The 27,970-nt window shown below is 35.6% G+C and overlaps 1 protein-coding gene and 1 long non-coding RNA gene across 44 annotated transcripts in view; one reads left to right on the top strand and one right to left on the bottom strand.

Moving 5' to 3' along the window:
• PCM1 (pericentriolar material 1) overlaps positions 1–27,970 on the bottom strand; it is an 88,203-nt gene that overhangs the window by 54,256 nt on the left and 5,977 nt on the right. For 7 of the 43 annotated variants that reach the window (XM_082444449.1, XM_082444488.1, XM_082444453.1 and 4 more), the window contains 14 exons: positions 22,683–22,800; positions 20,661–20,906; positions 19,011–19,280; positions 18,175–18,345; positions 17,873–17,989; positions 16,187–16,375; positions 11,135–11,312; positions 10,882–10,971; positions 7,931–8,040; positions 5,783–5,999; positions 2,336–2,522; positions 1,224–1,397; positions 538–710; positions 183–421 (listed from right to left, as the gene is read on the bottom strand). In XM_082444449.1, coding sequence (XP_082300575.1) covers positions 183–421; positions 538–710; positions 1,224–1,397; positions 2,336–2,522; positions 5,783–5,999; positions 7,931–8,040; positions 10,882–10,971; positions 11,135–11,312; positions 16,187–16,375; positions 17,873–17,989; positions 18,175–18,345; positions 19,011–19,280; positions 20,661–20,906; positions 22,683–22,778 — 2,457 coding nt within the window. In that variant the 5' untranslated portion in view covers positions 22,779–22,800. The remainder of the gene's footprint in view (positions 1–182; positions 422–537; positions 711–1,223; positions 1,398–2,335; positions 2,523–5,782; positions 6,000–7,930; positions 8,041–10,881; positions 10,972–11,134; positions 11,313–16,186; positions 16,376–17,872; positions 17,990–18,174; positions 18,346–19,010; positions 19,281–20,660; positions 20,907–22,682; positions 22,801–27,970) is intronic. The other 36 variants (XM_082444459.1, XM_082444462.1, XM_082444464.1 and 33 more) reach the window with 19 other exon arrangements.
• Positions 2,543–5,507, top strand: LOC309651664. Its single transcript, XR_014258291.1, has 2 exons — positions 2,543–3,610; positions 4,119–5,507. It is a non-coding gene; the product is annotated as an uncharacterized lncRNA (long non-coding RNA).

Raw genomic sequence — 27,970 nt, 5'->3', positions numbered from 1 at the left:
AAGTTTGCTGATCTCTGATAATATGGCATGTAAAGTGCTAAGCATTTAAACCTGGTATATAGTTAGAACTCAATAAATGTGTACTAGTATACTTATACCAACATAATTATCAAACACATAAATTTTACCTTATAAGACTGTCCATTTGACACTTTTTTTTTTTTAATACAAGCAGTATTTACCTGCACCAATGCAACAAGATCTTGTAACTGTCTAAGTTTCTGTTTTGCAGCCATAAGTCTATTGATCTTCTGTTCAAATTCAGCATCTTCAGGAGTCTCATCAACCAGACTGCTCCTATGACTAGATAATGAAGCTCCACTGACTGCCTCATCTTCTGCTTCTTCCTCCTCCTCCTCCTCATCTTCACCTTGTGCAACATGAGTCCCCTGTTCTCGTTCTCTATTATATCGACAATCTGCTGAAAACATGTACCAGTGAAATCAATAATTTAATAAACTTAAGAGTACTAAAGAAAGGAATTCCACTTCCCAAGAATAATATGGTAAAATTATCTGTGAATAGAGTCAATCATACCTAAAGAAGGAGGCATGTTTAGAGCTCTTATGTTGGCAGCAGATCTGTTGTTAATTTCACAATTAGAATTAACTGATCTCCCATCTCTATTATTAGAAACACACTGTGCATTAGAATTACTATTTACTTCGTTCCAGGTGGCAGCTACTTGTGGATTTCTAAAAGAAAACAACCTGAAGTTATTTAAGGTAAAAAATATATGTAATAATAAAAAAATCAAAGTTTTAGAACTGCTGATAAAATAATTCCAGACTATGAACATCATTAGCTATTTTCCCATTTAAATTCATCCTCTAAATAAACGGCTCTTGCTTTTCACTAACTTCTCCTATTCACAAATTTAAGAAGAAAAACATCTAAAAAAATCAAAATTACAACCAAAAAAAAAAAATCAAAATTACACCTAAAAATAAAGAGGTAGGAAAATGAAGTTACGTACTTCTTATGATTAACTTTTAGTTGATCTAACAAACAGCAAATTTACCAGACTACTGTATTCAATACTTCCCTATTTGTTTTTCTTTATAGAACAAGTAAGAGTACACTGACCAAAACAGCAGACTTACAGGAGAAAAGCTTAAATAAAAGGCAAACGGTAGGCACTCTGTTGAGGTTTCTTTTGTTTCATATTAAATGTATTGTTAGGGTGAATATGTTAGAAAAACAACTTTAAAAAAAGTTCTTACCGAATGTTAGTAACAGGTTCAGAATTCTCATGCTCGGAATCATATTCTGACTCTTCAGTTTCTTCTTCTTTTGTGTTTTCATTTACAGCATCTGTCATCATATCTGATGTTTGCTCATAATAATGAACTAATTCTCTTAGCTCATTCAACCTCTTTCGAACTTCATTTAACTTCCTGATAAACAACAAAAACATTTATATTAACACCCATTTTAGCAAAATAAAGCATACACTATTTTCATAGAGTAGCAGCCAGCACAAACAAAATTTAAACCCAGTCAAATATCCAGGGGATGTGACTATAATGAATGTAATTTCAAGTACAGGTTATTCAAAATCTCATCACCTTATTTACTTATCTTGTGTTACGGACAAAAGCATAAGAAACCCTCTTCCATGTGTTCACTTTAAGCAGGTATAGATGTTAACAGCTTAAATCTCAATGTCAAAAATATTCCTATGTTTCTTAATAAGTATCAAAAATGTGAAGTACTAAATATTCCATTAAAATAGTACCTCTTAGGCAAATCAGGTATGCAGGCATTACTGAGCATTTACAGAAGGTTCCCAATTTGTCTACAACATATAGAGATCTACATGTTACCATACTATATAACATGTTTACCAAAAAGAATAATTAGGTTGTTGAGTTTTTACTGAGTCCCAGGAATTATGCCAATGTTTTCTAATCCTTAAAACACCTTTATGAACAAATATATTATGCTAGGTGAAGAAAAAGAGGCTTAGTGAGGGTGCTATTTGTCCACAGTCACACAACCTTGTGAGATACAATTTCAGGGCTGTCTGACTCCAGAGCCTGGGCTCTAAACCATTTGAATATAGAAATCTTTTAACTGTAGTCCCTTTATTTGGAAAACAGGAATACATTAGCTCATAGAAATTACATGTTATTACAATGTCACATTTCTCTAGGACAACTCAAAGATGCACATATAACACACAAACTTATTTTACCACCATATCACTTAAAAATGTTTATCATATCAAATTAACTCAGTTTTTCCAGAATTTTCAACAAAGAAAAAACCCCCAAGATTTATCCCCATTATTCAATTCTAATCTATGTAAACAATGTTTGTAGAAATGTTTTACTGGAGTTTTTCAGTTGGATTTAGGTGGCCTTCATTTTCACTCTGATTCTGAGAAACTAGAGAAGCAGCAGGATAAGGAACAGATGATGTGAGGCTACTGGATTCTCCATTGACAACTGGTGTTAAGCCTACAGGAGCAGGGGGAGCTGCGGCTGTACTTCTCTGATCCACACTCCTTTGTGGAGAGGCTGAAGAAGGCACAACCACCAAAAAAAAAAAAAAAAAAAAAAAGACCAGTTACCATAAATAAACAAATACAGCATCAAACAACACATTCGTAGTTGGCTCAGACATAGAAAAATAAAAAGTAAAAGTCATTAACATCTTAAATCCTGCAGCTTTAAAATGTGAAACTTAAGGATATAACCAGGCCACTTGTTTATTAACATGTCCTTCAACCAAACAGAGTTAAAACAGAAAGGAAAGAATAAGGAAAGACAAGATGGAAACCAACAAGAACTACGATATTCTACCTTGAGAAAGTAACGAGAGTACTCCTCTGATAAACTTGGTTCCAGGTTAAGTTAAATAGAGCCACTGCATATGATGTGCAAGCACACCATCTACAAATCTTTACAGGGCAACCCTAGCTGATAGGTCCGTGAGAATGTTCCAGTCCAGAGGGATTCTATCTGGTCTCCAAGATGGAACTTTTCTTGTTCCAAAAGATAAAGCAAAATTGTTAAAGTGACTGTGGTACATAATACCATGAATACTACTCAGCAATAAAATTTTCTAATTAGATGACGATTAATCCTCTAAGACAGCTCTTGAACTACATTTTAATTACTTTTCTGTCCACACAGATCAAAGATATCTTATGCTTTCAAGGGTAATAAATGAAGACTAAGAATCTTTGTGCTTCTCTCTCTCCTACCAGTTTATTTATTTTTTTCTTTTTATTTTTTTATTTCTGGCTGCGTTGGGTCTTCGTTGCTGCGTGCGGGCTTTCTCTAGTTGCGGTGAGCGGGGGGTTACTCTTTGTTGAGGTGCATGGGCTTCTCATTGTGGTGGCTTCTCTTGCTGCGGAGCACAAGCTCTAGGCACGTGGGCTTCAGTAGTTGTGGCTCGCAGGCTCTAGAGTGCAGGCTCAGTAGCGTGGTGCACGGGCTTAGTTGCTCCGCGGCATGTGGGATCTTCCTAGACCACGGCTCGAACCCGTGTCCCCTGTACTGGCAGATTCTTAACCACTGCACCACCAGGCAAGTCCACTACCACTTTAAAACTATCATCATTTTCCTCTTCCTCACAGTGACAATCGTCATTTGTTGCTCACGTTATCCACTGCTACAGCTGGTTTCCAGTAGTCTTTTCTCTCTATTCCTTGACTGTTCTACCTTTTGCTCTGCTTTCACTCTGTTTCCCAGAGAAATATATGACTTTTTAGTCATCAGTAGACAGAGTGCTACTTTAATTATGTGTATAAAACTGACCACAAGGCTTTGAGTACAACTTACGAAAAACTAAGTTTTCCTTGGTTGTGTTCATCTGTTTGGGAAGGATGGGCACTGGGATTAGCTTATACTCTAGAGGAAGCAGAGGAGGAGCAGAAGTCAGGGAGAAGAAAGGCGTATGTCTCAGGGTAGAAATAGTACAGTTCTTTGAAGGTGGCAGACAACTAGGGTGAAGTACAGGGATCCAGAGACGATGTTTCTATCCCTTGTCTGTCCTTTGATAAGACAGCATCTGGAATGCTAAAGAATGATGGCCTGTTAGGGTTGACCCTACTGATTCCAATACCCAATGCTACAGCTCCGACTACCAACCGTTTGAGTAAGAGGCAGGGACCAGGCTTGGGAAGGTATGTGGCCAAGTGAGGACTAGTAACTGGATCTGAATAAGACAAAGGCCAGTAAAACATCTGTAGAGCAGAAAAGACAGTTCCTACAGTATAACTAAGATGACTATTGGCTTTCCTATATAACTAGTACAATCGGCCCTCCGTATCCAAGAGTTCTGCATCTGCGGATTTAACCAAAAGCAGGTAGAAAATATTCAGGAAAAAAAAAATTCCATAAAGTTCCAAAAAGCAAAACTTGAATCTGCAGCATGCTGGTAACTATTTATATAGCATTTACATTGTATTAAGTATTGTAAGTAACCCAGAGATGATTTAAAGTATACTGGAGGATATGCTTATGTTACATGCAAATACTATGCCATTTTAGATAAGGGACTTAAGCAGCCTCAGATTTTGGTATCCGTAGGGGTGTGGGTGAGGGTGCTGGAACCAATCCCCCATGGATACTGAGGGATGGTTGTATAACTATTTAACTAGTATACCTAGGATGACTATATGCCTTTCCTAGTCCCACCTGAGATGACTATTTATGTATTTTAAAAAATGAAGTGTTTGGGACTTTCTGCACTAAATAAGTTTTTCATATCTCAGGTTTTTATTGCATAAATACTTTCTAAATCTGTTTCATAGTTTTAAAGTCAATGTACTAATTTGGTTTAGCTTTTCCTTAAGGAAAAATTTTGGATATGCTAAAAAGTGCAGTATTATTATGTCAAAGTATCTAACAGTTACCTTCTCTTATACTTATCCCTTATTTAAAATCCTACCAGGCTGGGGCTTCCCTGGTGGCGCAGTGGTTGAGAATCTGCCTGCCAATGCAGGGGACACAGGTTCGAGCCCTGGTCTGGGAAGATCCCACATGCCGCGGAGCAACTAGGTCCATGAGCCACAATTACTGAGCCTGCGCGTCTGTAGCCTGTGCTCCGCAACAAGAGAGACCGCGATAGTGAGAGGCCCGCGCACCGCGATGAAGAGTGAGTGGCCCCCACTTGCCGCAACTAGAGAAAGCCCTCACACAGAAACGAAGACTCAACACAGTCATAAATAAATAAATAAATAATGAATTTAAAAAAAAAAAAAAAATCCTACCAGGCTTCCCTGGTGGCGCAGCGGTTGGGAGTCTGCCTGCCAATGCAGGGGACACGGGTTCAAGCCCCGGTACGGGAAGATCCCACATGCCGCGGAGCAACTGGGCCCGCACGCCACAACTGCTGAAGCCCGCGCGCCTGGAGCCCGTGCTCCGCAACGGGAGAGGCCGTGCGGTGAGAGGTCCGAGCACTGCAACGGAGGGTGGCCCCCACTCGCCGCAACTGGGGAGAGCCCGCGTGCAGCGGCAAAGACCCAACACAGCCAAAAATAATAATAAATAAATTTATAAAAAATAAAATAAAATCCTACCAATTTTTCAAGCCCAAATTCATTCTTTTCCTTTTCTGAATTTTACAGATCTACCATCTATTTGGCTTTACCATACATTGCCTTGTTACTTAAAAACTTTTCACGTGCAAGTCCTATTTCCCCATAAAAATTATAATTTTCTTGAGTAACTATGTGTTTATTCATTCACCAAATATTTACTAAGTAATTATTACATGTTGGCATATATACTTACGTGTCCTCTACCTAATACTGCTTAGATTTACTTACATGCTGAATTGTTCAAATGCTCATCTCGAAGTGTATGAAGTTCTCCAAGCAGCTTGTCCATTTTTTGTTTCTTTTCTTGTAACACTCTCATTTTGCTAAAAAGCTGGACTTTCTCATCAGGTAAATGCTCTGAAACTGATGGATTTCTGCTCTGAGAAACCTCCCTAGTTAATGAAAGACTTTCTGCTTGTCTTCTATTGTCTGGAACAGCTGGAGGCTTTAAAAAAAAAAAAAGAAAACAAAAGAAAAGAAAGAAAGATTAGGTGATTTAAGCTTGCATTCTCATTTTAAAAATGCATAAATATTTTCTCTCTTTTTTTCTTTTGGCTGCACTGGGTCTTCATTGCTGCGCGCAGTCTTTCTCTAGTTGTGGCGAGTGGGGGCTACTCTTAGCTGTGGTGCGCGGGCTTCTCATTGCAGTGGCTTCTCTTTCTGCGGAGCACAGGCTCCAGGGCACGCGGGCTTCAGTAGCTGTGGCATGTGGGCTCAGCAGTTGTGGCTCGCGGGCTCTGGAGTGCAGGCTCAGTAGTAGTGGCCCACAGGCTTAGTTGCTCCACAGCGTGTGGGACCTTCCTGGACCAGGGATCAAACTCGTGTCCCTTGCGTTGGCAGGTGGATTCTTAACCACTGTGCCACCAGGGAAGTCCCAAAAATACATAAATATTCTTTATAAGAAGAGATAAACATTTGTGTAGGTTGTGCTGGTCGGTAAGTATATATGCCTTTCCTATTCCCAAGTTATATACATACTGTTTCCTGATGTGCCACCATATCTATAAAACAGTATATACATATACTGTTTTATAGACACACATAACTACACAGTGGGGATTCACTGGATGTTATTAACTGGATCTAAATTAAGTGCTAGAAATGCCACATTTTATATAGAACAAACCTTCAAAAATCTCATTCTCTCTCTTGCCATCTTTTTAGAACCACAATCATAAACTTTAACTTCTTAACCTATCAGTTTCTCCTACCACCTCTTTCCTATTAAAAAAAAAATTTATGAAACATTTAAAAAATCCACGAAGGATTAGGGAATCATATAATGAATAACCAGCACTGGGCTTAGTCAAATTTTAGTATTTTGCCACATTTGCATCAGTTCTTTCTTTAAGAGAAATATAATATTACAGATAATAGCTAAAGCTTTATACGTAGAAATCCTGACCCCATTACTCTCTCAAGAGATAACCACAATCTGGAATTAGACACCTACCATTCTCATACATATTTTTATTTTGTTAATACCTATGAAGGTATCCATAAAAAATATACACTCTACACATTTTAAAACATAAGCTAAGTGGTATCCTTCTTAAACTTGCATTTTCATTCATTAGCTCTGGTTCATTTACTGTAACCGGTTATAGGATTTCACTCTATGCATATATCATAACTTACTAATCCATTTTCCTGTTCATGGACATTTAGATTGTTTCTGCTTTGCTATTAATACAATGCTGCCAAGAACATTCTTGTATGCATCTCCTTTTGAACAGGGTCACTAGAAAAAATGTACTAGATATTGCTAAATAACTCTCCAAAGTAGTTAGATCATCTTCTTTTATTTAAACTTGGGTCAGCAGACAGAAGATAATGCATTGTCAATTATACCCATTTCCAGTGGAGAGGTATTAATTCACCCTTTCTCACTCAAGAGACTGAAATTTTGCATTTATATCATTATTTACAAAGGTCATTAAATTATAACACTTATTAACTCTGAAATTAAACTTAAGAACTTTCTTAAAATTGTTAGTAAAACATTGCAAAAGCATAGATTCACCCTAACTTAAGTTTAACAGTTGTGACCACTAACAATCTTTAAGGTGAAATAAGAATGCGTCATCTAGGAGCATACAAAGGGGAAGTTTCACTAATCACTTCATTCAAAGTAGATATTCCTCTAAATTAGAGCTTCCCAAAGCATAGTCCCGAGACTTCCAGCACTGGAATCGCATGGTGGGAAGCCCACCCCAGATGTATGAATCATAATTTTGGAGGTGGGGGGATCCCACTGACCAGAAATCTACATTTTTTAACAATCATGCCAGGTGATATGTATGCTCAGTAAAGTTTGAGAAGCACTGCTTTAGTTAATGCGATTTTAAATCCAGTATACCAAAAAAATGAAGTTACCTGAGAATCACGAAGCTGATTATGAAAACGCTGAATTAAATCATTCAATTCTTCATTTAGTTCAGATGTGATACTGACTCCAGATAGGCTACCTGTAGTTTCTGTTACAACTGGAAAGAAAGTTAACAACTTTCATTCAAGCAAATAATTTAATAATTCATTAAAGCAAATAAATAAAAAACAACACTTTTAATTTCTGAGAAGCTAAAAATAAATTTGGGGGGAAAAAAGAAATTTAAAAAATCTCAACGTAATTTGAAGCTAGTTAACCCTCAGATTTATCTGCCAACCAATCATTTTATAAGTTTCCATCTAACCTGAAAATAAAGGGACACTCACAAAACTCTAGTATAGTGGTTCATCTTTTTCTGTCCCAACACTCAAGGAGGGATACTGCTACATCCCAATTAAGAACAGTGACTCGGGCATCCCTGGTGGCACAGTGGTTGAGAATCTGCCTGCCAATGCAGGGGACACGGGTTTGAGCCCTGGTCTGGGAAGATCCCACATGCCGCGGAGCAACTAGGCCCGTGAGCCACAACTACTGAGCCTGCGCATCTGGAGCCTGTGGTCCGCAACAAGAGAGGCCGCAATAGTGAGAGGCCCGCGCACCGCGATGAAGAGTGGCCCCCACTCGCCGCAACTAGAGAACGCCCTTGCACAGAAACAAAGACCCAACACGGCCAAAAATAAAAATAAATTAATTAATTAATTAATTAATTAAAAAAAAAAAAAAAGGAATAGTGACTCAACAGAGTCGGGGTGCGGGAAGGTCCACCAGGTTGGGTTGGAGGCGTGGCGGGCAAAGTGGTTAGTCTGAAAAAGCACAGCTAATTCTGACCAGTCTCAATCCCCACCTCCCCAACAGAATCAATGTTCTAGTACAGGGGCTGGCAAACTTTTTTTAAAGATTCAGATAGTAAACATGTTAGGCTTTGTGGAGATACAGTTCTTGTCTCAACTACCCAACTCTGCCACTGTAGGGCAAAAGCAACTATATACAATACATAAGCAACTACATACAATACATAAACAAATGGACATGGCTGTATTCCATAAAATTTTATTTCAGGCAGTGGGCCAAATCCAGCTGGCTATAGTTTGCCGACCCCTACTGTAGAACAGATAATTTATTGAAGGAGTTGCTTGTGATACAACTCATACTAAAAGACCACAGTTTTTTTCTTCCTAAGGCAGTATTCTGATGACAATTTTCATAATAATTACTGCTCTGTTACTCAACCACCCCATGCTTATCTTTCCAGCTCTAAAAGAGACAATGACTATAAACTGTGTCTGTTTTGAAGGAAAATATTAGCTTTTTCAATGAGAAATTAGAATTACAGGGTGGGGTAGACTCCCATGTATCCAGTCCAAAGTACTTGGGGGAAAAAAAGCAATTACAGTCTAGATAACACACAACTTGCTAGTTAAATGGTAAAAGGAACACTCTTTCCCATGACAATTATGTTGCCTCTCTTATATACCTAAAGATTAAATACTGTAAGTTTGTTTTTACATCAGTATTCTCCTGCAAAATCTCATAAATGTAAGATAAAATCTGTTTTCAATCATTAACCTAAAATTCTTTTTGAAATAGTACATAAAATAAATTCAAATTTAAACTCCTGTTCATTCTCCTCCTGGTCCTTGTCTCATAATAGTACATTAAAAAAAAGAAAGAAAGAAAGAAAGAAAGATTATCTGCTTACTTAAAAATAAAGGTTTATATTCAGAAATAGAAGACCCCTGACCTGGAACTCAAGAAATCTGATTCTACTAAAATTCCATATAAGCCTAGGCAAGTCACGAACTCTGTGTTAGAGTTCCTTCTCTCTAAAGTGAGAATTATAAAAAAAAAGCCCTGGCGACTAACCTACAGTTTTGTGGTGATCAAATGAGATGACGTAAGTATAACTATTTGAAATAACATAACTATCACAAGAAAATCTCTGAAATTTGATACTCCAATCTTGAAAAATATTTTAAAAGTTGGTCATTAACCAAACTGTATTTGTCACTGTTAAAGTATTTTGTTTTTTCCTAAATCTAACAGCTAATAATACTTTGAATTTTGCAAGGGAAAAATGGGGATGAAAATTTGCATAATTATTATATACTATACCATATATATTCTATACAACTATATAATTATTACAAAAGAGTAAGTTACTTGCAAGTCATAAAGCTCCTTATGAAAATGCAAAATTAAATTACATATAACAGTGCGCAGAAGGCTGAGCCAGTGGGCTAGGTGTGGACAACACGATAAATTGAGTAACAGGGTAACCACAGTAAGGACCTTAAATGGAGAGCCCACAGGAGATAAATTATTATTAGACTGTAATGACAGACTACTAGAAAATATAATTTGGTTTTAAGTTTTAATAAGTAACAATCTGTTTTCAACTTAATGAGAAATTAAACACGTAGGTTTGACAATAACAAGACAAACTATAAAGTTAGACTCAATACTAAAGAATTCAATACATAGGATGGGGAAAGGTTTCTTAAACAAGATCCAAAAATACAAAACTTAAATCACTAAGATGTATACTTTAAATATCTTATAATTTTATTTGTCAATTATACCGCAATAAAGCTGACATTTTTTTAAAAAAAGAATTCAATACAATTTCCATCTAAGTGATACATGGCTATGAGGGAAAGAAGAAGAAAGAAAAGAACATTTCTGAGTCTCAGGGAGACTGGATAGGATATAAATTTAGTTCAAAGGAACTAGTGCATACAATTGGATACTTCACTATTCATGTCAGAAGCCAAAGAAGCTTACATTTATTCACTGCCTCACTTAAGGTTTTAACCCTTCCTTGGCAGGCAAGCAAAGTACAGCAATCCTAGTTAAATAAAGTACAAAAGGCAGAAATAGAAGCAACAAGAGCCCTATAAATTTGAGGTACAAAAACAGAACTACATCCTGTCCCTTTTACCTCTTAAGGGTACTCTCTGACGAAAAGGAGAGCGAGCTGGCTGTCTGCACGGTACAGTATGATGGCCAGGAGTTGTCCCTGCAACCTTTTCTGCATAACCAGAGAAAAGCACAGGACAGGGTAAGCCTCACGTGTAGGTTTCTCAACTAGACAACAATCAAGATCTAATTATAGAATAACCAGCATCCACCTTGCAATCATATCATTATTTACTGAGCCTTACTTATAAAAACATTCTAAGATGGTGGCATACCAGAATCATCCATCACAGCGATAGCTTGCTCTGCCTTATGCTGCAGAGCAAGGAGAGCAGCTTGTCGTCCCTGCAGAGCTCTCAGTTGCTCCTGCTGCTGTAACATCCTTTTTAATAAATCATGTTGTTTCTTCAAATTTTCTATCTCTTCCATAGGCTCCTGCTGAGGATCTCTGGCCTGAAAAATAAGACCAACAACACTTACATCTTTTAAAATCCATGTTCCTATTTCAACTACCAACGGCAAGGTACATACATAGACAATAAATTAGTATTAAATATGCAACCCTAGATACAGACTTGAAAGAAAAAGAAGAAAATGATGACACAGAGACAGCCTGTCATGTTAAGAATTAGGTAGTTAGGTAATTTCAAGGTAGAAGACCATATGCATGTGCTTAGCATGAAGAAGAATTAACAAAAAGAAAGTAAAGCAAAAGGCATACAAAAAGGAACACAGGAAGGCCGACACACACACACACACACACACACACACACACACACACACACACACACACACACACACACACACACACACACACACACACACACACACACACACACACACACACACACACACACACACACACACACACACACACACAAAGAATGAGGGATCCAGGCCTTACAGAAAAGGAAGAGCAGATCATACCAGGTTAATGCCCTAAAAGTAGCCCTGGAGAAAGACCAGACTAAAAAATCTTCTGCCCCATTCCTAGAAGTGATGTTTAAAAACCAACAAAACAAAAACAAACCAACTATTTTCTAACTATGGATGGAAATTTTAAAAATATACTTTTTATTTGATTATTTGATGTGAAAGGCTTTAATTTACTTGCATCACTTTATATTAGGATACAGTAAAGAAAAAATATTATCTTTTGCATCAAAGATATCATTACTATTTTTTCTTTTAAAAGATGCTCATTTAATGCTGAGTCTGAGGACATAAATTACTTTGAAATTCCCCCCCAAAAGATAACATTTTGCCTAAAAGAGGAACAGATTAAATAGGTGCCACTTACAAGGAATTATAAAATTTTAAATGTTAATCTTAAAAATATTCAAGTGTAACCCAACCAGAAAAAATAAAGTCAATTAATCAAAGAGAGAAATTTAAATACAACCTGGAAACAATAAATCAGACAAATTATGCATGAACTGTATACCATAATGGTATTTTTCATCACTGATTTGCCTTTTAAAAAATTCTGTATCTTAAAAGTTTAATGATTTTAGCTAACATTTACATAAAATATTTCTGTTAACTTAGAAATAGTTAATTTTAAATTTGCATTGCTACCAAATTTTTGCTGGGGATATGGAGACTTTAAATGAATGATATCCCCTGGCTCTAACCAAAGTTAACAAGGAAAATAAACCTCAGTGATTTCTTTTCAAAGTAAAAATGCACTGATCTGTTTTCCCTATGTACGTTTGATTCCAAGAAAAATTATGGAGAACACAGATGGCTCCAGAGAAATTCCCTTCTGGGTAACATTCCTTAACAATACTTTGCACAAACCTCTTCCCTTTACCTCCCCAAGTAGCACTCATTAGTATTGTAAACAAGAATGAGTAACTGTGATAACTTGGCAAGCAATAAAAATAATTACATGGCTCAGAATTAAGAACTCAAAGAAAGGAAGCTCAAATAGGAAGTAGAGACTACAGTTAGAATGTTTGATGTAAGGTATCAGAGAAGCCAGGTCAGTGCTCTATCCTGGACTGGCCAACTAGACTTTATGAACATGGAAGAGAAATAATGTATCTTGGTTAAGCTAGTATTTTACTGGAGAATTTCCAATAAACTAAAGCCATTTTCAAATCAAGTACAATTTACTCAGTTCTCTCCCATCCTATACAAGTGGAGTTACCTAGTTAACATTACATTCATTCCTATGAAAATTCATCTTCTTAGTTCTTGCTCATTTCAAGACTATTTACATCTTGAAAAAATAATTTGAAGGGTGAGAGATAACTATCAATCTGAGATAGGTAGCCATCTCAGATCTGATCCAAATTAATTTCATCAAAGTCACCGGTAAAATATAAAACCAGACCCAATCAGGTACAGATTTCAGTGGAACGACTCAAGAGAAATCTCTCCAGGTTGACATCAATCTAATACTCCAACAAAGCATCAGTGGTAAATGACTAAGAAAAGAAACATTACACAAATAAGGCTAAAAGTCATCTAGGAAAAAAGAAAACCATCAAGAATGCATTATCTCCATCTAATTCATAATCCTCCCATCTCTCAAAAATAGTTTAGACCTCAAGCTAACCTTAAAGCTATCTAATTTTAAAGAATTTACTAAACAATTTAATATTATGGTTTCTTACCCTTTAAAATGCAAACTTTTAAAAAGAACTTTAATCCTTGTTAGTCACATTTATTTGCAAAACTTTGATACTCTAATTATAAAGAATTCTGAACTTCAGATTTTTCACTAATCCAAAGATGAATTCCCAACAATTTTTGAAATTAGTGGAGTTTTATTACTGCTTAATAACTTTTGCATCCACATAAATAACATTTCAGACTAATATTTAGAAAAGATGAACTGAGGGAGGTGGGTGGGAACTACAATCAAATATAAAGAAAGGGAAGATGAGAAAATGGTAATAAAAATACCTGGGGATAAAAACATGGCAAGAAGATGGTGCATGGAATAGAAATCCAAAAAAGGAGGCCAGGACTATACCCATCCTTCAAACACATATTTTCATTTAAATGTTTTGAGTCACTTTCAGTAAGTACATTCTTAGTTTACAAATTAAAAAAAAAATAATAATAACTTAAGCATGAAATCTCGAGTTGCATACAGGTAACAGATTTCAGAAAACCCTAAGTCTTCCTTTCCTCTACCCAACTGATGTTCTTCCAATAATTCTTCAGGGATCCAAATATATTTTTATGGCTGAAAAGTACTTCAGTTAATATGTATTCCAAGTTTTGTCATCTGAAAGGTGAGAAACTATAAGCCCAGAGAAGATAAAGCTGTGATTTATCCAATATCACAGTGAGGGGAAGTCAGATTCCTAAGTTCTAGGTTAGTGTTTTTTCACATCATACTATCTGCCCCAAAATTACATCCGTAGACTCTGTCTTCTGTATTTAAAACTATCTCTGAAGAAGCATAGTCTGGTTTGGGAGACAAATCTAGCCCACATGAAATAACTAGAAATGATAAAAACAATAGCAAAAAATGGGTAGATGGTATTTTTAAAAGCTTATGCATGCTCTAAGAGCTGAGATTAAGTGTGGGGGGAAAGATGAGTACGGGAAAACAATGAAGGCATGGGTATTCAGGGAAGGCTCTTTTTAAAAATTATGCAATGTCATCGTGTCTATAAAATATTTCATAAAATGGACTCTGCCCAACTCAAGAATATCAATTATCTCCTATCAAGCTGCAACTCACAAGGTTGCTTTAAGCACTGAACCTCAGTTATGACACCAACTTTCTTCCCTGGTCTTCTAACAGAATACTACATTTTGAAAGGATGTTAAGGAGTGAATGAAGGCAGGTGGGGAGAACGAAAGATTCTGCATAGCAGAGAAAGAATAAAGTCAGTCAGTGGGAATTAGGATTTTTTCTAAGAAAATGAAATCATTTTATGAACAGAGTACTGATAGAACTACCCTAGGATGGCCCTAAGAATCAAAAGATTAAAAAGAATCAAATTAAAATAAACTCCAGAAAGAAGTTCAAGAGAAAATAATATTTATAAGGACATTATTCAAAGAAACTTAAAAACAGAAAAGTGGTTTTTAAAAGCAAACATAACGCCTTAGGGGAAAAAAGTAAAACTGGAAGACGCTATGCTGTAGTAATTGTCAATTCAAGTTCTGTTTGTCACTATTCAGAAGACTTAAGAAAGGAACATTAAGTTCCAAAGGATCTATTTTCCCCCATTCACTTTCTCTTCTCCAATGCTAGTAGTTTTAAAAATAATCAGCTACTTTACTATTCTGTTGAACTGGGATACCTTTTGCTTAACATTTTATAGTAAGATCACTATAGCTGATTTCAAACTATATCTTCAAACTCTTGTGGGAGAGTGGGGAGACATCCTAATATCTAGAGGTTAAGCTTTGTCATTTTTAAACAGCCACAAAAATATAAAATATGTACATAACAGAAAGGAAAGCCTAATCCTAGGTAATAAGCTAGTAATAAAACATATGAAATTGGTCTTATCTATACTCAATTATTAAAATAGTACTTTACTCCTGTCAAATGGATATGAGCACTTTTACAAATGCTGTTTTTTTTTCAAACTGTTTTAAGCGGAACTACCCAAATAGTTGTCTTTAAACCTTTCCTGAGTGTCTTTATGCAAATCATGGAAAATTAAAAGAAAGAACATTTACAGCAAACATTGGAGGAGAAAGTAGCAAAAACATCAGGAAACAAGTCAACTGGATAATTAAAAAAAAAAGAATGGAAAAAGGGATTTCCAATGGGAAGAAAAATATAAACCAAAAAACACTAAAAATATTGGGTTGGCCAAAAAGTTCGTTTGGGTTTTTCCATAGGATTTTAGGGAAAAACCCAAATGAATTTTTTGGCCAATCCAATATTTCATTCTTAAAAAAACAGGAAAGCTAATAGCTTGCTCTATTTTTTTCTTTCTTTAATGAATGACTACAGGAAATAAGACAAAACTTAAAAGTACCTTCTTAATCCATGAACACAAATATCAGAAACAAAAGGCAACTAATGGTCAAGGTTTAAGAATGTGTTATATTTTGAGTTCTCAACAGCAAAATAAGGAAAATAGATTAAGTTTCAAGTCCTTTGTTAATACAAATTAAAAACAGCCGCCACACATAATCCATGGAGAGGAGAATAGGAAAGCAGAAAAGGAAAAAACACTAAGGGACAGCATTTTACTAATGCAAATTACAGTACAATTAACCATGTTAACGTACATATTTAAAAGTTAACAGCAACAACAACAGAAAAGCAAATAAAGGAGAGGAAATATGAACAAAAGAGGTGCTCATTTAGAGACTTCCCAAGTTAATATTGTGAAGTATACCTTTGAGGGAAATCCACGTTTTCGGCTATATTTCCTATTAGGCCTCAGTTCCCTGTCATTCTGAGGAGGTCTGTCACCTTTCCCTTTTGGACTTGTTGTAACGTCAATGTCTGAAACCTGTTCTTGTGAAGCTGAATTCCCTAGTTTGTCCTCAATGCACGGCCGAATTCTCAGACTAAAAGATGCCTCCTTTATTAAATAGTGTAGCATATTAATTTCTTAACACAAACTCCTGTTTAACATATAAGCCAGTCTTGTAAATAAATATAAAAAATTACCAGTCCATCTTTTAGAAAATCAATCCATCCTCCCCCAAGTGGCAATAAAACTTTAAATTAGACTTTTAAATTCCTATAGACTAGACTTCGGGCTTATTATAATTAAGTGAATATCACATCCTAGGCAATAAGCTATACAACAATTGCTGAAGCATATTTCAACATTTATTCTATGTCATTAATTAACTTTCAAAATGTCTTGATTTTATGTTATGAAAGAAATTCTCATCATGGGGAACACGATATACACTAGCATATAAATTATAATAATCATCTATATCATTTCCCACTCCTCTCCAACAGAATTCCTTTACCAACATGCCCCAACCCTTCCACTTCTGCTGGAATGAAATGTGAGAAAGAAATTATTCCCAGCACCACTGTAAATAGAAAAACAATTTCCCCACAGTAGAATCCATTCTTCAACAACCATTTGGATCAAGCCCTCTGAGCATCTCCTGGTGAAAATAATGGAGAGAAAAAAAATTCAAATTTCCTCTTCAAATCAGGAAGGGCAAGGAAGAGAAAGGAGGCAGATAGGAAACTATGCAGGTCAATATTAAAAGGAAACAAACCCTCAAATTCCTAATGCTGAATGGTACTTTGGAACATACCTCGGAAACAAAAGATATACATGGCTATCCTTTCACAAGAAAGGCATTACTGATAACAGTCTTTCAAGTTTACTAATGCATGGTTTTAGGTTTATCTGCTAAAATTAAAATGCTTAAAAGTATACTAGTTTCATACTAACTTCTATGAACTAAGTTTATTTTATAAATCTTTCCTCAAAGTTCTGTAAATTTCTGATTATTTTTCCAAAAGACAGTATTTTGATACATTCCATTTTGCAGAGTCAGAATTTATAGTATTTTTCTCACTGGAATAAATCCCAAAGTAAATGTTACCCTGTCCCATTTTCATCTCAATTTTATCAGTCGTCTGGTTTTGCTTCCGTTCTAAGCTAGCCTGAGAAATGAGAATCCTAACAGCCTTAAAATGGTTCCTCAATGGCAAATGAACTTGGAGACTTTTCCAGCAGACGACATGCTAAGCAATGACACTGTACTTATAGCTCTTACATCCACAATGAATTTTAACTTTCCCAATGCTTCTTAAAATGAGTAAAGCTGTGCTTAATGAAACAAACTAGAAAAACCAGGTTTCTGCAAATTGAAGATCAGATATTATTAGATTTAATCAACCATTAAAACTATTTTTAATGTTAATAAATAAAACTTTTAAACTTCCATGTTCAAAAAGAATATATACAGCATTAACAATCTGAGGGTTTCTTCCCTGAGATAAACTTTTCATTAAGGAATGCCTACAAAAATATCATCGTGAAAACCGGGGGAGAACTTTCTATCTTCATTTCCAGCACTTTAATTACTAAAAAGCCGCTTACCGTGGTATCTGAAGCCTCAGACTGCACATCTATGTTTAGCGATGTGCTCTCAGCTACAGAACCAGATCCCACGGCTGAATCTACAGTCCGAACATCCTCCTCCTCATTTTCTCTAGCCTGAAATATTTCAGCGGTATAAATCATACAACTATTAAAAAGGGCAATAAAATGTTATAACGGATGGCACGATTTTTTGAAAATATATTAACTCCTCTGGGGTGGCATCAGAATGTCATCAGTACATGTACACTGATGTACTACAAAAATAACTCAATACATTACTTAAAGTGTCCAAAACTTACAAGAATTTTTTGCAGAAATTTCATATATGACTTTTCTTGTTCTTTAAGGTGATCTATTAGATGAGTAAGGCGCTCAACATTAGCGGATCTTTCATTTTTCTCTACAAGATCTTCCCGCATGGAACTAGCTTTAGTAATATAGTCACGAATCTGAACAAGCCTGCTTACAATCTGCAAGGGAAATATTTGGGGTGGGGGGGGGAATTAAAATTATAGATTTTAATTTCAAATAACCAAAGATACTTCTAGGTTTATTGTGTGAATTCATACATGCAGAAGATCTGAATCAAATTTAGAATTTAATCAAAACATAACAGGCAATACCAACAATTCCAATTACTGTTAACTTAAAAATTTCAAAATGTGTTTTAGTTTCATTACTTGGGAACTTCATTTTATAAAACTGTGCATCAAACTATTATTTATATAAATTTTTCTACTGTTTATATATTTCTTTATAAATAAATTTTAAAAATTAAGATACTTTTGAAAAATAATTTTTTCAAAAGAATTATACCATTTTAAAAAAAATTTCTACAGCAATCTATTAATCACATTGCTCCCAATTGCTCTTTACTAAAAATTAGCAATACAACATTTGGCAGATGAACAGAAGTCTTAATTTACCTGACTATGCCATTTCTACTATCATTTTGGTAAAAAGAAATTTACACCACTTTGAGTAAATCTGACAGATTAATGAGGAAGGTCAGAGAAGAACTTTAATTCTACCTAACTAAAATTCCTATGTGCATAACCCAATATTTTTTTTAAATCTTAATGAATCTACTTTGAGGTTTATGAAAGCAAAGAGCAAAAGAAAGAAGTTTTATCACCTGGCTGCTCTCCATTGCAGGCTCTCCTCTCCCATCTTCTTCAGAGACTTGACAGTTTTGCAAAAGGTCATTACTCAAAGCAGAAGCAAACAACTCTTTACATTGTGCTGATCCAATCATTTCTCTCTTTTGGGGATTTACAGCAGCATCTTTGCTCTTGTTAGTATTAATCTGCATAGGCAAAAAGTTGAAGGGCTTTCGGTTTTCACTAAGCTGACGTTTGTTGTTAGCAGCTGTTGCTCTACCTTGAGAATCACTTCCAATGCTTCTCTATACATGAAAAAGAAACCAAATCCCACAAACATTAATCTTTCAAAATTAAAAAAAATCCAATGTTCTTAGTTTTATCATCAGATATTGATTCACAAGGTGCATATAAACAGATTTGCTGTAAGATTCAAAACAGCTTCAGACCTACAAAATTCTTTTCATAAAATATCAAAATTCAATTAGCACGTCCTAGGCCTCATTCTGTCCAGAGACAATTCAAATGATGAATATGAGCAAGACTAGTCTAAATGAAGCAGTAGGATTATGAATCATATTTATAACTCATATTGCTAGTCATACTTGATCACAGAATATAACATAGGCTTTGAACCCAATGAATCAGTTAATTAATTAATATGAACATCAACATAAAGATGTGTCAATGTAGGACTTCCCTGGTGGTGCAGTGGTTAAGAATCCACCTGCCAATGCAGGGGACACGGGTTTGATCCCTGGGCCAGGATGATCCCACATGCCGCGGAGCAACTAAGCCCATGTGCCACAACTTCTGAGCCTGCACTCTAGAGCCCGCGAGCCACAACTACTGAGCCCGCATGCCAAAACTACTGAAACCCGCATGCCCTAGAGCCCGCACTCCTCAACAAGAGAAGCCACCGCAATGAGAAGCCTGCGCACCACAAGAAAGAGTAGCCCCCGCTCGCCGCAACCAGAGAAAGACCACACACAGCAAGGAAGACCCAATGCAGCCAAAAATAAATAAATTCATTTTTAAAAAAAGATGGGTCAGTGTGAAGCACTGTCTGATAAAGTACTCAACTCAGTGCCCGGCATACAGTAAATGTTCAATAATTAACACATAGGTGACTAAATGATATATGATCATCACCATCATACCAGACTTGAATCTACCTTTATGCATATTTGGAAAACTTATCTCTATGAAGTACAGATGTGACAGTAAAATGTTAAGAGTTCATTATCATTTCTACTTGCTTTTAGTTCTAAACTTGATTTCAGTGATTATAAATACAAACAACTGTTTTATTCTAAACTTGAGATAACCCAGCACATCCCACACTTAACCAATGACAAATATTCTAAACTCGATATTCCCTTTTGCTTAACAGCAATCTTAATCAGTTACTAGCATGCATAATTTAGTTTCAAAATGAAATCATTTAAGTTAGTCATATAGTATAATAATAAAGTCCCAAGAGACTTGTCCTCAGCAAGTTTAGAAATAAGGACTTTATTGCCCTCCAAAGAACACAGTACCATCACAACGGATTAACATTCTTTCCATAGGCACAGAAACTAAGAAAAAGGAAATAAACAGCTCAATTTTATTAAGACAAACTATTTAGTCTATTGCAAATATTTTCCATAGTTATAATTTGATTTTTAAAATAATTTACAAACCTGATCTAAATCACTGAAGTTTATCCGCTGTTTAAGTTTCTCTAATTCTGCCTGCTCAGGAACAGACATCTGCGTCATGTATCTACTATGCGGAAACATATGTGGAGTCTTCGTTCTTCGCCTTCCAACTCCTGGCGATGACTCCGGAGAAATATCATTAGTTACCCTTTTATCACTTTCTGCACCGAACTTTTTCTTATTCTTTTCTGATGATCTATTTGCCTTCTTCTGTTGGCCACCCCAATCCTTTAAAAAAAAAAGTACAGGCAAAGGTTAATCTGGCCTCTATCAAATCAGGAAAATATTTTGGTACGCTTAAAAATTTTTGGTCTTAAAATTTTAAATGACAAACATTTTTCACATAAATACATAGTCTTAGAGACAATTAGTTACTTGTACTAACCCATTTTCCCCTCCACTACACCTAAATTTCAAACTGTGCTGAAATTATAATTATTCAGAAAATAATTACTTTCCTATCATAGGTCATTAACAAATACAAATACCCAAACTCCAAACCTAGCGTCAGTCTGAATATTTTCAAAAGCGTTTTAAAAAATGGTTCCTTACTATTTATAAACTGAATAGTGAAATAAATTATATATACCTTTACTGGCCTCCTTTAAAGTCAGTATATATAGGTAGACAGATCTGGAATCAACCTGTGTTCTAAAGCAATTACTGTTATAGGAAGAAACGCCCCACTGTGTGACCCTAGGCAATTTATTAAACTTCCCAAGATCTCAGTTTCCTAATCTCTAAAATAGTGTCACCTTTAAAATACGATTAAAAATAACATACATAAGGGGAGGGTGGGACAAACTGGGAGATTAGGTTTGACAGAAATACACTACCATGTGTAAAATAGTTAGCTAGTGAGAACCTGCTGTATTATCACAGGGAGCTCAGCTCGGTGTTCTGTGATGACCTAGATGGGTGGGATGGGGAGGTTGGGAGGGAGGTCCAAGAGGGAGGGGATATAGGTATACATATAGCTGATTCACTTCATTGTACAGCAGAAACTAATACAACATTGTAAAGTAATTATACTCCAATAAAAAAAATTTTTTTAAAGAAAAAAAATAACATACATAAAACAGCTAGCACAGCGCCTAGCATATAGTAAGCAATAAATATCACTATTATTATTTTCTATAGGCAACAATGTACTACATGATAAGGTCTGATATGAAATGACAAAAAATGCTTAATATTTTAACTAGAAAACATTTTTATTTACTTAGCTATACTCACATAACGCATTCAACAAAAAGGCTATAAATTCCCACTTTATCCATATTGGAAGAGTCTTTTAGTTTTACTTTCGTAAAATCTTTTGGGATAGTTTTCTCTTTTATAATAAAACTCCTTTCTCTACAAACTGTCCCTCCACCCCAATCCATGTGTGGGTATTCCTGCCAACCTCTTGTTCTACTTACCCCACCCAATCCTGGCCATAGGTGACTGGAAAAGAGATGCATATCTAATCCAAATTGGGATAATCGTATGTTAAAATTTCAAATTGGAACTAAGAGATAACTAGTCAGTATGTAACTGCAGCCACAGCTGAAAGCTTTAGAATGAAGGGGCAGCCATAGTATGCCACGTGGACCAGAGGGGAGAGAAAACTGGTCTGTGAAAAGAAAGTTGTGTTAAGCAGAGGCACACAGAAGCAAGGAGTCAGCGTAATAAAAAAGTAATTCTTGACAACTTTCTGGTTGCTTTTTCTAGTCCCTTCCTAAAACCCAGCTATATTCCTTTAAGTTGTTTTCCATAAAACATCTTTATATCCTTGTAATAAATCTCCTTTTTGGCTTAAGCTAACTCAAGTTGATATGTTACCTACAAACAAAAATGTCTTCAAGTAATATAACAAATAGCCCAGGGTCATTTAAGATCTTGGACAGCAAGAAAAAATGTGTTTTCAAAGAGTTTCAGTGAGTATGACTTGGCTAAGGCAGGGGGAAGCTGCATTCTAACATTAGCAGCCAACGACACACCATCAACAGTAAGACATCCTACCATGTTGTTGAGCCGGTCATCAACACCCTCACTGCTCCAGTCTGGTAAATCCTGATCATTCATGCCTTCTTCAAAAGGACCTCCTCCTGTGGCCATACTGGCTTTTATAATTAATGTTCTGCAAAACAAGCGAAAACTAACTTTCCTAACACATAAAAGCAAATTGTAAATTTAAATAATTCCATGAAGCTTAGCAATATAAAAGGATATCAGAAAAGTTGATTTTATGAAATAAAAGAGGCACTGTCAACTACACATCACAGACGAAATGATTTAGCTGCCATAGGCATAGTACGATTAGCATGCATTAAGTAGCCAAAGTGATGGGGAGGGGAAGGAAAAATCTCAGAATACCCACTGTGTCAGCTGGCTTGCATGCTTTAAGGTTATTCAATTTAATTTATTCAACACAATCCTAAAAGGTAGAGTAATCAGGTAGGAAAAAGTTATTAATAGCTAGAACCAAAACTGCTCCTCGAAAAGAAACTAATACCCCCAAAGACCTGGGCATTTGTTTTGTGTCAAAGATTCAAAGAAGGTAGAACTGCTCTGCATGGAACATGAAGAAAGGTTTGGTCTTAATGGGAAGGTAATGGTAAGCAAGATGAAAAGAAAGCAGCAAGGGAGAAACAGGACCAGGTAGGTGAAATGGCCGATAAAAACCAAGAATACAGTGGCTAAAAACTTTTAAACATAGCAATGTTTCCTGCCCTATTTTAAATTTATTTATTTATTTATTTTATTTTTGGCTGCGTTGGGTCTTCGTTGCTACGCGCGGGCTTTCTCTAGTTGCGGCGAGCGGGAGGCTACTCTTCGTTGAGGCGCCCGGGCTTCGCACTGTGGTGGCTTCTCTCGTTGCGGAGCAAGGGCTCTATGAGCGCAGGCTTCAGTAGTTGTGGCACGCAGGCTTCAGTAGTTGCGGCTCACGGACTCTAGAGCGCAGGCTCAATAGTTGTGGCGCACAGGCTTAGCTGCCCCACAGCATGTGGGATCTTCCCAGACCAGGGATCAAACCCGTGTACCTTGCATTGGTAGGCGGACTGTTAGCCACTGTGCCACCATGGAAGTCCCGCTACTGCCCTATTTTAAATTATATTACTGCTACCTCATACTTTTCCCTACATCTTGATATAGTCTACTAAAGTCACAAATTCTCCCCACTAAAAAAAAGTGGGGATTTTGTGAAAATCAAGGAAGGTACTAAATTTCACACCTGGGTCAAAGAGCTGAGAAATGGAAGAAGCAATAGTACAAGCAAAGGTTCAGAAGCAGAGATGATCATGAGAAAATAAGATTTCTACATGATCTTGTGGAGGACTTTGTATTTCCACTGGGTGTGGAACTGCTCAGGTTGGAGGGGGACTGAGTGAAAGAGGAGACAGTGAGATAAACTTTATCTGTAACTCAAGGGGCAGGGTAAGCCATTAGACAGCAGGGTTATAATAGGTTTTTCAGTTTACTAATACTAACATTAACATGCAAAGAAGTCAGATAATTTTGTCAAGGTCATTCAGCTAAAAATGTCATAAAAGAATACAAATCCAAGTTGCTTTGATTCTAAGATCCTAACTTCTCCCACTCCCTAGAGTATAATATTAAAAGGATTTTAACCATCCATGACAAGGCAGGATTTATCCCATGGGGATTTGAATGTTAGGATATATATTAGAATACATTACATTACATTAAACAGGTTAAATATTATCATCTCAGAATAAAAAGTGATAAAATTCAACACTTAATTTGAAAAAAATCTTAAAAAGTACAAATACATTGGTACTTCCTTACAGGTATGTGTATTTTTATGCTGTTTATTTCAATAGCATTTATTACTTTAAAAAAAATTTTTATTGAGGTATAGTTGACATACAATATATAATTTTCAAGTGTAAAACATAGTGATTCATAAATTTTAAAGGTTATACTCAATGAGCATATGTTACTTTAAAAATTTTCTAAAGAGTTGAAAAGAAGTATATTTTAAACCAATAGCCAATGATCTTAAAATAAGATATGAAGAATATTCCTATTAAAAGACCAAAACAGGGCTTCCCTGGCAGTCCAGTGGCCAGGACTTTGCCTTCCAAGGCAGGGGGGTGGGGTGGGGTGGGGTGCAGGCTGGATCCCTGGCCGGGGAGCTACGGTCCCACATGCCTCTCAGCCAGAGGACCAAAATGTAAAACAGGAGCAACACTGTAACAAATTCAATAAAGACTTTAAAAATGGTCCACATCAAAAAAAAAAACTTTAAAAACAATTTTTAAACAAAGACCAAAACACATATTAGTTATTTAGCATTGTTTTGAAATTGTTTCTACAAAATAGAAAAATATGAAACAAATACTAATACTGAAAAGAGAAAAGGTATTCTTAAAGAATATGCATTTTAAAAACCTAGAGAACTTCAAAATATCACAAATAACCAGTTAGAAATATACTGGGTGGAAATGATATCAATTATAACAGTGGCAAAAAAATAAAATTATCTAGGAATAATATAATTTTGCCCTATGTAAAGAATTTTTTTTTAATTGAAGTACAGCTGACTTACAATGTTGTGCTAATTTCTGCTGTACAGCAGAGTGATTCAGTTAAACATATATAAGAAGCACTATTAAACTCTATAAAACAACATAACAGAAGATGTGAATAAGCAGAAAAACAAACTATGTCCCCTAATGAAAAGGCTAAATATTATAAATATAATACCATTTTTTCTAAATGTATAAACTTAATTAAATACCAAGAAAAATCCCACTGGAATGTTTCTTGGAATTTGACAGAATGCTTCTAAAAACCATCTGGAAGAATAAACAAGTAATTGGAAAAAAAATTATCTGAAAAATAAAAGCAAGAGTTGCAAGAGAGGTCAAGAAAGTAGAAAACTAGTCCCAAGGTGTTCAACCACATTAAGTATCTATATGGTTATATTAGTACCGCCCAAAAAGAAAATCCTCAAATACACCCAATTCAAAAAATTTAATGACAAAAACTAATTATAGCTAACATCTATTTTGTTCACTATATGCCAAGCACCATGCTAAATATTTTATATGCGTTTATCATTTAATCTTCACAACAATTGTGTGGTATTGGATTATTCAGTGGTTGGGACAATTTGCTAACAATGTTGAAAAAAGTTTATTTAGAGCTTTAACAGGCTTCCTAAACTAGGATTCTTCATCTTAAACACAAACACAGAAGTATGATTTGAGTGACTATTTTCTCAGTTCTCCCAAGGATGGTACATACCCAGTACCATTCCAGACACACAGAAGGGGAATTAATTCACAGTAAAAAACAGATGCCTTAGAGCATTAGAGCTTAATTCCTTCCCAATTGAAAAAGACTGCCTTATATCATAACACCAATATACTATCTAGTAGATTAAAAATAGCAAATACTGATACTCATAAAGAGGTATGCCCAGTGAACTGAAATGACTCATTTAAATGAAACATTTTACAAGTACCTTTTTCTAGATGTACTAATATAATCTGTAATATTAAAGAACAGGAGCTCAAAAAAATACGTAAGCAGTAGAGGTGATAATGATACTTAACATTACTAAAAGCAATTTATCTTAAAATAGAAATTAGAACAGAAAATTAAAATATTTAACAAAAACTTTTACCAATTTTCTTGGTAAAACAGAGTATGTTACATTTTTTTTAAAAATACCTATTTATTTTATTATTTATTTTGGCTGTGCTGGGTCTTAGTTGCAGCATGTGGGCTCTTAGCTGTGGCATGTGGGATCTAGTTCCCTGACCAGGGATCAAACCCAGGCCCCCTGCATTGAGAATGTGGAGTCTTACGCACTGGACCACCAGGGAAATCCCTTTTTCTTCTTTTTTTAATAGAGTATGTCAACATTTTCTATCAGTTGAGTAATAAGGTAAGTTTACTTTAAGATAAATTATTAAGACTATATTCAGACATGTTTTATACTCATTTTTTATTATGATGAATTCCCCCTAAAATGAAGAGCTTTTTCTAAGGATCTATTTATAGGCTAATGACTTTGAACACTATTAACATAAGTTTCTAAAACATGGTTTAAAAGGCACACTCCTATAGAAGTAAAACTATCAGTATGAAGCTAAAGAAATAATTGCATGTGAGTCAATTAACATTCAGCTGATCTCTCTACAGGAGTAGCTATCTCGCCCTACAAAAGGGATAATACAAAGGCAAGTCATTTCTTTTTTATGTCAACCTCTCTAACCACCTCAAAGTCACCATTAAAACTACAGGTCTCTCTCTACCTCCTAAATTTTATTCTGTAAACACATTAATATAATTATTTATATAGTTTTTGATTATTTTATGATGATTATAAACTATTACTTGTATAGAAAGACTTCCAATAATCAAAAAACTAGGTAGGTAGAGAAGAGGACCAATGCAAGAAAAATTTTTATGGCAGAATCAATAGAACTTGGTGACTGTAATGATGTGGGAGATGAGGCAGGGAGGAAGGAGTTAAAGGATGACTCCCAGGTTTCTAGCTTGAACAACTGGGTATAGGATGATACATTCAAACTAATTTGAAAAGAAACAAGTTTCTGTTGAGAGAAGATGAGTTCAGTTTTAGAAATATTTGAGATGCCTACTGTCCACCAAATTAAATGTCTAGTGGGCAAATACTGATCTCTCAGAAGTGAAACCTAGGCTAGAGAGATTTGCAAATCATCAACTCATAAAAGAACTTAAAGTGGAAAAGAAGGCTCAGGGAGAAGATGAAGAGTAAAAGAGGAAGACTGAACCTTGAAAGACACTGATATTTAAGAGAGAAAGGAAAAGAACACTAAGAAGGTACAGAAAGACAGGAGGAAAACAAGAAGAATGTGCTAGAAAGGGGGAGAAGTATATAAAGGAGAGTATGATAAGAATGCCAAATGTTACTCTGTCATATAAGGAAAGCAGTGACAAGTGTACACTTGGATTTAGCAACAAGGGGGTTACTGACAACCTTGGTAAGAATCAATTCCATAACAAAGGCATTTATTGATGGGAAAGGGAAAAAATAAAGGAAGTGATGAGGTGATTTTTTCAAGGAATCAGTCTGTGAAGGAAAGCAGGTGGAGATGGTCAAGAAGAAAGTTTCCTTAAAAGGAAGGTATCTTGAGCACGTTTAAAATTTGTCGGGATAGAGCTCACAGAGGGAGATAATGAAGATGCAAAAGACAAAGGAGATAAATTGTGTGGTCTCTGAAAAACCAGGAGCAGCTGGGATCCAGGGTGTAAGAAAAATGATTAGCTTCAGATAGGCAAAGGAACACCTC

This window comes from Balaenoptera physalus (genome assembly GCF_965194825.1).
Source record: "Balaenoptera physalus genome assembly, chromosome: 21".
Lineage (NCBI taxonomy): Eukaryota > Metazoa > Chordata > Mammalia > Artiodactyla > Balaenopteridae > Balaenoptera > Balaenoptera physalus.
Note: the sequence above shows the minus strand (reverse complement) of the source record. Positions and strands in the feature narration are given on the sequence as shown.